The sequence below is a fragment of the Zingiber officinale genome, chromosome 7A, assembly GCF_018446385.1.
Source record: "Zingiber officinale cultivar Zhangliang chromosome 7A, Zo_v1.1, whole genome shotgun sequence".
In the NCBI taxonomy this organism is placed as follows: Eukaryota; Viridiplantae; Streptophyta; class Magnoliopsida; order Zingiberales; family Zingiberaceae; genus Zingiber; species Zingiber officinale.
Window position 1 is genome coordinate 120,103,635 of NC_055998.1, and position 10,422 is coordinate 120,114,056.

The window sequence follows — 10,422 nt, forward strand, 5'->3', positions numbered from 1 at the left end:
TTTAAACAAACATTTTAAGTTAATTAATTTTGAAAAAAAATTTAAGTCAATTAATTTTAAATTTCTTAGTCATCTCACCCGATCTAAATTTTCAATCAGATAATCCTATAATTGTTATGAGATGAATTATGGTTGAATTTTAGGGTCCGGTTTAACTTTGTGTTAGATTCAGGTTTAGCTTTGGGTTCAACAAGTAAGCATTCTTTGGATAAACTTTTGGGCTATGGTGAGTCACAAGGAACTCATTAAAGTAACCATGCCTTCGAGGTTTCCCAAATAGTCCTACCCATTGAACTTAATACTCAACCTTGGTCTAACTAGTTAGGATCCATTTAAGGGTAGCTTCGGTCAGTTCCACTTGGCCAAATGCACCAGGTCGAAGCCATATCTTCCTAGACATGCGATGCCCAAGCTTCCCTAACGTACTATCATCCAAAAACTTCACCAGTACTGTGGGTCAAGTAAAACCAAGTGTAACGACCCGCCTCCTACTGTCTAGGCTGCGAGGCCGATCGTTACGTAATGCTGGGCTAAATTACTATTGCAGAAAATCTGGATTTATTAAAATTTTACTAAACTGATTACTGTAATTGAACTGATCCAGGAACTCCAGGAATACCCTATTCATCAGGTCCATGAAAACTGCTGGAGCATTGGTAAGCCCAAATGGCATTACCAAGAACTCATAGTGTCCATATCGAGTACGGAAGGATGTCTTCTGTATATCTGAATCTCTCACACTGAGCTGATGATAGCCAGAGCGCAGATCAATCTTTGAATACACACAGGTATTCTTGAGCTGATCGAATAGATCCTCTATACGCGGCAGTGGATATTTATTCTTAACAGTCACTGCATTCAGCTGTCGATAGTCGATGCATAATCTCATCGATCCGTCCTTTTTCCTCACAAAGAGTACCGGAGCTCCCCATGGAGACACACTAGGACGGATAAACCCTCTATCCAGCAGCTCCTGTAGCTGTACCTTTAGCTCCTCCAACTCCTTAGGCGCCATGCGATATGGGGCCTTGGACACCGGTGCTGTCCCCGGAATCAACTCAATCGTGAACTCCACTTGCCTTTTCGGGGGCAAGCCGGGTAATTCTTCTGGAAATACATCAGGGTACTCCTGAACTATAGAAATGTCAGATAACTGTGTGGTAGTATCCTGATCAATCTTAATCATAGATAACAAATACCCCCGACATCCTTGAGACAATAATCGCTGAGCTTGCATCGCTGAGATGATAGAAATCCCCTCATCCTTGGTACCCATGAATACCCAGGATGGTAGACCCGGAGGTCTAAATGTAACCACTCTAGCGCTGCAGTCAACGGTAGCATAGTGTCTGGCCAACCAGTCCATACCCAAAATGATGTCAAATTCTAGCATATCCAGAACCTGCAAATCCACCATAAGGGTCTGACTCTCGAAATCCAGCGGACATTCTTTAATCTCTTGACTGATATCCAGTATCTCTCCCGAGGGTAAGGATACCGCCAATGAGTGAGTCCGACGAATAGGTAGTCTACAAATTTTACTCAGAAATGCCCGGAAAATAAAAGAGTGGGAACTACCAGTATCAATCAACAATTCAGCAGGAAACGAATAAACAGTAATCATACCCCGAAAGACCGATCCCTCGGCCCGCTGTGCCTCCTCGCGAGTAATAGCATACACTCGTCCCACATCAGGGCATGACGGCGATACTCCAGTAGCAGTCTGAAACGGTGTCGGTGGAGTAGTGGTGAACTGCTGAGGCTGATGTGTGGTAGTATACTGCTGAGGCTGATGAGTGGTAGTATACTGCTGAGGCTGATGAGTAGGAGCATACTGCTGAGGCTGTACCACTGGAAAAGAGCTAGGCGGTGTCATAAGAGTCTGCAGTGTCGGATATGTCTGATGTGAAGAAACCGTAGAGGCATACTGTATAGCAACTGGTACCGCTGAGTGCTCGTGGCCCTGGATGTGATATACCTGTGCCTGAGGAGGTGGCACACGCTGCTGATACGGAGCACTCTTTGTCCTCTGTGCGCTCTTCGACCGTCGCGTCTGAGTAGTACTGCTCCCCTATGGAGTACTCTTAGCTGCCTCCATCTCTGCCTTCAGTGTGCAGTCTCGACTCACATGACCCGGAAGCTTACAATAGTAGCATACGTTCTGGCCCATTGGACAATTAGGTTTAATATGCCCCTCAGTGCCACACCTGTAACATCTATACTCACTGGAAGAATCCTTCTGAGAGGATTTAGATGAACCAGCTGATGATCGTCCTGTCTTCGCTGATCGATAAGACTCCCCCGAAGCAATCTGGGATCCCTGCCATTTCTTCTGCTTTTTCTGACCCTTATTCTGTTGTCTTTGATTTGGAGCTGTATCCTGAGCCTTCTATTTATCCTTTCCCCGCTCCTGAGAAACTTGCTGCTGCATCATTTCAATCATCAATGCTCTGTCCAATGCCTCTCGGTAGGTGCTGGGAGTAAAACCCGACATCCTGATACGAATATACGCCGCAAGGCCCTGGGTAAACTGGTCTAACCGATCGCTGTCCTGAGCAACCAACTGCGGGCAGTACTCAGCTAATCGGTTAAACTCTGCCTCATACTCCATCACCGATCTATCCCCTTGCTTAAGACTTAAGAATTCCTGTCGACGAGCTATACGGTACGGAGCTGGAAAATACTGTCTCTCGAAGGCATCTCTGAATAAAGCCCAGGTAATACTCTGATCCCCGAAGAGTGACTTCTGCATCTTCCACCAGGTAACAGCCTGATCACGGAGGTGATATGCAGCTAGTTCAGCCTTTTCTTCCTCTGTACACGATAAATATCCGAAGGTATCCTCCACATTTCCCAACCAGGAACGAGCAACACTGGGGTCGGGAACACCATAGAATAGGGTAAAACGATCTTTCACCGATCGGGCCAGTAACGGAATCCGAGCCCTGTCCTTCGCCCAAGAAGTAGAAGTAGGAATAGGGGCTACCGGTGGTAAGGTGGGAGGAACCAACTGAGGCTGAAACCCCGGATCTCTCGTGGGAATCTGAGGAGTCTGTGCACGGCTGTCGATCTCAACCTCTGTAGGATCCCTAACAGAATCCTCCTCGTACTCCACTGGCTCAGCCTCTACAGACTCAATATGTGGTTTCCGGGGTCGACCCGGACCACGACGCGGACGAGGGGTCGTATCTCCGCGCTTCATCCCTGATATGAGCAACAAGGTAAGTCTACAACAGTTTAATACAACAGTAATTTAACTTACTTCCTATAACTTGGAGGTATCCTGCCGCTGCCTGGTCCCAATGTCCAAACAGTCACATCGGAAAAATACGAGTCTCGAGTACAAACCACCGTAAACCTTGTAATCCTCGCGAAACTCGTAAATCTCGCAATCCTCGAAAAATCCAAGACCCGAGAAATAACCTCGTAACCCCAAAACCCGAAACACGTAAAATAGACTTCACAAGCCCTAAAACCCAAAACACTTTTACGTCTCGTAAACCCTCAAAATCCCAAAACATGCAAAATAGGTCTCGTAAAACCTCGCTCTGATACCACTAAATTGTCACGCCCCGGGGAAGTACCTCCCGAAAAAATTTCGGCAGCACCTCCCCTGTACCGGTGACAATCCGAAACTTTCATACATGCAAAAATACGGCAGCCACATGCGGCTGGGATATATATGCAGAAAATAACCACAACCACGCAGTTGAATATGTAGCCCACACGGCTATATCAAAAACTCAGCGGAAAACGAATATGAAACCCACATAATCGAAAGTCCACAAAGACACACCACAGGTGTAAGTCCACAATACACGTATCAAGTCATAGTATAAAATGACGACACCAAATCCATGAAACGTAGAATGCGAATAGCAAAAGACTAAAACCGGTAAGAATCCTCGGATGCGACGCGGGAGGTGGGACCGGCTGGCAGCATACTCCAAGTAACTCCAATCAACTACCTACTACCTGTAAACATATCAGTATAGAAGGGGTGGTGAGTACAAAGAGCTCAGCGGGTAAGAATAGAATAAAGCATGGCAAGCACACAACATAAGAATCAAGGGATACAGTGTCCATAACAAGAATAGAATCATGCTATCGAACATAACGCCTCTAGACATATCTAATACAATGACTGTACATAAACATACCTGACATAGTAGATACACATGCTCGACTAGAAGCAATACTATGATACCAAATCAGGGAACTCACCAGACTAGCAACAGATCAACTAGAGACACCTGTGCAAATATAGATACGACTGCATATACATGTAAAATAGATGACATGTATGCAGTATGACACCCAAATGCAACATACATAGTGCAAACAAATGCAACAGCACACAATCACATGCACTAATATCTACTAGGCATGTATGCCAAAGTATCTCCCCAGATGCACCGCGCATCATATGCAAAAGTGCATGCATGCTCCATGGTCACCCCCGCCACCTCTCTAGACACCACGACCCCTGTATGGCCGAGAGGCTTGGGTCTGTGACAAACCGTACTAGCCTCCAGTACAAGCACCGCTATAGGCGGCCGAAGCGGACGGTCAGCTAAGTAGTTATATAACTACACAGCTAAGGGTCCCTGACCACTCACAACTCAAGCCCTCTAACTACTGTACCCTCAAGACCCACTACTCCAGAGTGGTCGAGGCTAACAGAGTATAATCACTGAACGGCTGAGCAAGCGCGACAGGACTAGCTCCACTCCTATCTACCACTCTCCAAAAGTGGCTGAATGGCAGCTATGAACAACTAACGACCGTCTCACCACAAGGAAGACATCGGTCGTCAGTATGCAATGAATGATGACATGATGTGAATAGTCACAATATAAATATCATCATCCATAGTGTATCCCAACACCCCCAATAACCACCACAAACGTATATACATACTCCAACACACAACGTGGTCAACCAGGTATACAACCCCCATACCACATACCCGTCACATATACACCCGACATCACTATGCATGATAAACACGCTAATTGTACCAGTCAGACAACTCTATGATACCAACTCTATCAATACACATGCACAGAGTTCTGATACCAAGGGTGAGACTGTATCGAAGTAAAGATGATCATATCAAAGCTCAAATAGAAGGAGTCAAGCAGGAATAAAACAAATATACAGATTTAAGGTAATGCAACCTAAGCATACAAAACAACCATGCTTTATAGTTCAAAGAACTAAGTAGGAGAAAAGGGCAGAAATACCCGCCTCGAGATACTCGTATCAACAGAACCACCCCACGTCACGCTGCCCGTATAGATCAAGGTCCTGTATCACACATTCCATAAAATATAATATATGTATACAAACAAATAGGTGAATCACCTATAAACAATTAACCAACTTTAAAAATCCTAATTAATACAATTACTACTCCCTTTCCTAAAACCCCTAACAGGAAGAAAAAGAACCCAATCACCACTAAATCTATTTCAGATTAGGTTAATTTACATGTTCAACTTCTAATTACCCGATATAACAAACCACACAACAGTTTAGTTTGAAACCCAACACTGACAGCAATTAAAACCGCCTACTCTTAACCCTCTTAAAACTAATCCAAACAACTCACAACCCTTGTTGTTCCATCACAGATTTGGATCAAGGAAAACACCGAACCCATTAGATAGCATACATTGCACCTAACGATTAGTTATGAAGAAGAACAAGAATTAGGCATTGTATCCTACCCCTGTCATCAGAAACCTACCCTCAACCGAACAGAACAGTCCACAACACACTGCTTCCGTCAATAATTCAGGTCAAGGGATGTACAGAACTACTGCAACTAATGTCAGATTAAGAGGATAGAACATGAACTAACCAGATATCAATTTCCTACCCGCAGTGAACTACCCAATGCATCAATCCCAACCGGATCAAAAGGAAAAAGAAAAGAACTAGAAGATCTGTAAGAACAGTTGCTCTCGTTACCTGCTTCCCCTTCAATTGTCGGAGATGTTCACCGAACCGAATGAAGAAGATGATCTGATCGAGCTGGAGGCCGGAACCTAAACCCAGGTATTGCTCCTCATCAAGATCACTTGAATCAATACTAGGAGAAGAGTGAAGGTCCGAATCCACGGCCAAAAACCAAAACACCTACCTCAAGATCGCGGCTAGGGCACGATCTGCTCTTGTCGACGAACCAAGAAAGAGATCGGGAAGAAGGCAGTGGATCTTACCTCACTCAATCGGCCAACGCTGGCCAGCTCCAACGCCGGTGCCCTCGAGCTCTTTCCGACGGTAGGCGAAAACCCCAAATCAAAGCTCTGTCGCCGCGGTTCGCCGAGTCCAGAGGAGAAGGAAGGGTCGGAGAACGGAATAGTATCCCCTCCTCCTTAATACTCCAGGATCCCTCCTCACCGGTGCCTCCGAGAGAAGAAGAAGGAGAAGATCGCCGATGGTCGCGGCCGGCGTCGCCGTCGGGGAGGTCGCGCGAGAGAGAAGGAGGAAGAGGCAGGAGAGAAAATGAGTCGGGTCGGGTTTTTAGGGCACGGGTGAGGAATGAAGCCCTTTTAATAGAACCCACTTAGGGTTAAGGAAATCAAACCCTAACTAACATCTCAATTAATCCCTCACACGCGTATTCCTAACCGAACCTCCACATCTATCCCCGCGAAACCAGTCATACGACCTCCGAAAAACTCTAGAAAAATTTCTATAATTTCCTAAAATTTTCATAAGGTTATTTCACGATAGCCCTAAGATAAATTTGCATATCTTACATTCTCCCCCACTAATAAAAATTTGGTCCCCAAATTTACCACTGCTAACTGACAGCAAGAAGTAGTAGATGACCTTATTTTAATTATTGAAATTTACTTTACTCACCTCCAGTAAACAGGTGGGGGTAACTGGTCCGCATCTTATCTTCCAACTCCCAGGTGGCTTCTTCATCTGAGTGATGCCGCCATCCAACTTTGACCAGCCGAATCGTCTTGTTCCGCAACCGGCGCTCTTTGCGGTCCAAAATCCGAACTGGAATCTCCTCATAAGATATATCCGGCTGAAGTACAACTGATACACCGGTGAGAACATGCGAAGGGTGCGGTACATATCTCCTCAACATAGATACATGGAAAACATCATGCACCCCGGAAAGTGAAGGTGGTAGCGCCAGTCGATACGCTACCGCACCTATCCTCTCGAGAATCTGGAAGGGTCCAATATAGCGAGGTGCTAATTTTCCCTTCAATCCAAACCTTTTTACTCCTTTCATAGGGGATACCCGTAAGAATACATGATCACCAACAGCAAACTCTAACGGTCTCCGTCTACGATCCGCATAACTCTTCTGCCGATCCTGAGCCTCTGACAGTCTGCGCCTGATAGTACGAACCATCTCTGCATCACGCTGAAGGCTCTGTGGTCCCAAAATCTGGGATTCCCCAACTTCCACCCATAGGGTGGGGGATCTACAGGCTCTGCCATACAACGCCTCATAAGGTGCCATCTGTATCGCTGAATGATAACTGTTGTTGTAGGCGAATTCCGCTAAATGTAAATGATCCTCCCAACTACCTCCGAAGTCTATGACGCATGATCGCAATAAATCCTCTAATGTCTGTATAGTACGCTCTGACTGACCGTCTGTCTGGGGGTGGAAAGCAGTACTGAATCGTAACTCTGTACCCATAGCCTGCTGTAAACTCTGCCAGAAACGCGAAGTAAATCGCGGATCTCTATCTGAAATAATACTGAGAGGTACACCGTGGAGCCGGATAATCTCTCTACAATACAACTCCGCTAATCGATCCAATGACTCCGTCCTACGGATCGGAAGGAAATGAGCAGATTTGGTTAACCGATCAACGATTACCCAAATCGTATCATGTGCTCGTCGGGTTCTGGGCAGTCCCACGACGAAATCCATCGTGATGTGTTCCCATTTCCATTCAGGTATCTGAATCTTCTGTAGCAAACCAGCGGGTCTCTGATGTTCAGCCTTCACCTGCTGACATACAAGGCATCGAGCAACGAAATCTGCAATGTCCTTCTTCATGCCAGTCCACCAATAAGAACGTCTCAGATCCCTGTACATGCGGGTACCACCAGGATGAATCGCAAATCTGGACCGATGTGCCTCCTGAAGTAGGTCTTCTTTCACAGGAGGTGCTTCAGGAACACACAACCTCCCCTGGAAGTATAGAATCCCCCTGTCATCGCAAGAGAACCCCGTCTGCTGTCCTGGGATGATTTTGCTACACAACGACTGTAGATGCTGATCTGTAGCCTGAGCTTCTTTAATCCTCTCTACCATGGGTGACTGGGCAACCATAGATAACAGGATACCCCGCTCAGTCTGACCCTGCTCTACTAATCCCAACTCAGAAAATTTCTGAACCAATTCAGTAACCATCACACGGTGACAAGCTAGAACTCCTCGGGATTTTCTACTCAACGCATCAGCTACCACGTTGGCTTTCCCTGGGTGGTAGTTGATCGTACAGTCATAGTCCTTCAAGAATTCCATCCATCTCCTCTGTCTTAAATTCAATTCTTTCTGAGTAGCTAGATACTTAAGACTCTTATGATCTGTGAATATCTCGAAGGTGATCCCATATAGATGATGTCTCTATATTTTCAACGCATATATAATAGCTGCTAACTCCAGGTCATGCACCGGATAGTTCTTCTCATGCTCTTTCAACTGACGTGAGGCATAAGAAACTACCCGTCCATGCTGCATAAGTACTGCGCCTAACCCCTGCAATGATGCATCCGTATAAAGCACGAAACCATCATCTCCGGAAGGAAGCACTAGTATAGGTGCAGAAATGAGTCTTCGCTTAAGTTCCTGAAAACTCGTCTCGCAAGACTCTATCCAGCAAAATTTCACCCCTTTCCTGGTCAACTGAGTCAACGGCAGAGCTATGCTAGAGAAGCCCTCTACAAATCTGCGGTAATACCCTGCCAGACCAAGAAAGCTACGAATCTCCTGTACAGACTTTGGCTGCTCCCAACTGGTAACCGCCTCTATCTTTTGTGGGTCCACTGAAATACCACTGCTAGAAACAATATGTCCCAGAAAACCCACAGAAGATAACCAGAATGCACATTTGCTGAATTTTGCATAGAGACGTTCTCGCTGGAGCGTCTCCAATACTATACGAAGATGTCGCACATGCTCCTCCTCGGATCGAGAATATATCAAAATATCATCGATGAACACAATCACGAACTGATCCAGGAACTCCAGGAATACCCTATTCATCAGGTCCATGAAAACTGCTGGAGCATTGGTAAGCCCAAATGGCATTACCAAGAACTCATAGTGTCCATATCGAGTACGGAAGGCTGTCTTCTGTATATCTGAATCTCTCACACTGAGCTGATGATAGCCAGAGCGCAGATCAATCTTTGAATACACACAGGTATTCTTGAGCTGATCGAATAGATCCTCTATACGCGGCAGTGGATATTTATTCTTAACAGTCACTACATTCAGCTGTCGATAGTCGATGCATAATCTCATCGATCCGTCCTTTTTCCTCACAAAGAGTACCGGAGCTCCCCATGGAGACACACTAGGACGGATAAACACTCTATCCAGCAGCTCCTGTAGCTGTACCTTTAGCTCCTCCAACTCCTTAGGCGCCATGCGATATGGGGCCTTGGACACCGGTGCTATCCCCGGAATCAACTCAATCGTGAACTCCACTTGCCTTTTCGGGGGCAAGCCGGGTAATTCTTCTGGAAATACATCAGGGTACTCCTGAACTATAGGAATGTCAGATAACTGTGTGGTAGTATCCTGATCAATCTTAATCATAGATAACAAATACCCCCGACATCCTTGAGACAATAATCGCTAAGCTTGCATCGCTGAGATGATAGAAATCCCCTCATCCTTGGTACCCATGAATACCCAGGATGGTAGACCCGGAGGTCTAAATGTAACCACTCTAGTGCTGCAGTCAACGGTAGCATAGTGTCTGGCCAACCAGTTCATACCCAAAATGATGTCAAATTCTAGCATACCCAGAACCTGCAAATCCACCATAAGGGTCTGACTCTCGAAATCCAGCGGACATTCTTTAATCTCTTGACTGATATCCAGTATCTCTCCCGAGGGTAAGGATACCGCCAATGAGTGAGTCCGACGAACAGGTAGTCTACAAATTTTACTCAGAAATGCCCGGGAAATAAAAGAGTGGGAACTACCAGTATCAATCAACAATTCAGCAGGAAACGAATAAACAGTAATCATACCCCGAAAGACCGATCCCTCGGCCCGCTGTGCCTCCTCGCGAGTAATAGCATACACTCGTCCCACATCAGGGCATGACGGCGATACTCCAGTAGCAGTCTGAAACGGTGCCGGTGGAGTAGTGGTGAACTGCTGAGGCTGATGTGTGGTAGTATACTGCTGAGGCT

At 45.9% G+C, this 10,422-nt stretch overlaps 1 protein-coding gene across 1 annotated transcript; it reads right to left on the minus strand.

The window, feature by feature from the left end:
* Positions 1 to 2,389: 2,389 nt before the first annotated feature.
* LOC121999669 lies at positions 2,390 to 9,817 on the minus strand. The gene is made up of 5 exons (XM_042554319.1): positions 9,373 to 9,817; positions 8,701 to 9,273; positions 7,629 to 8,472; positions 6,877 to 7,469; positions 2,390 to 3,204 (listed from the first exon to the last, which is right to left on the minus strand). The coding sequence occupies exons 1-5, from the start codon at positions 9,815 to 9,817 to the stop codon at positions 2,390 to 2,392; spliced, it is 3,270 nt and encodes a 1,089-aa protein (XP_042410253.1).
* Positions 9,818 to 10,422: the final 605 nt, after the last annotated feature.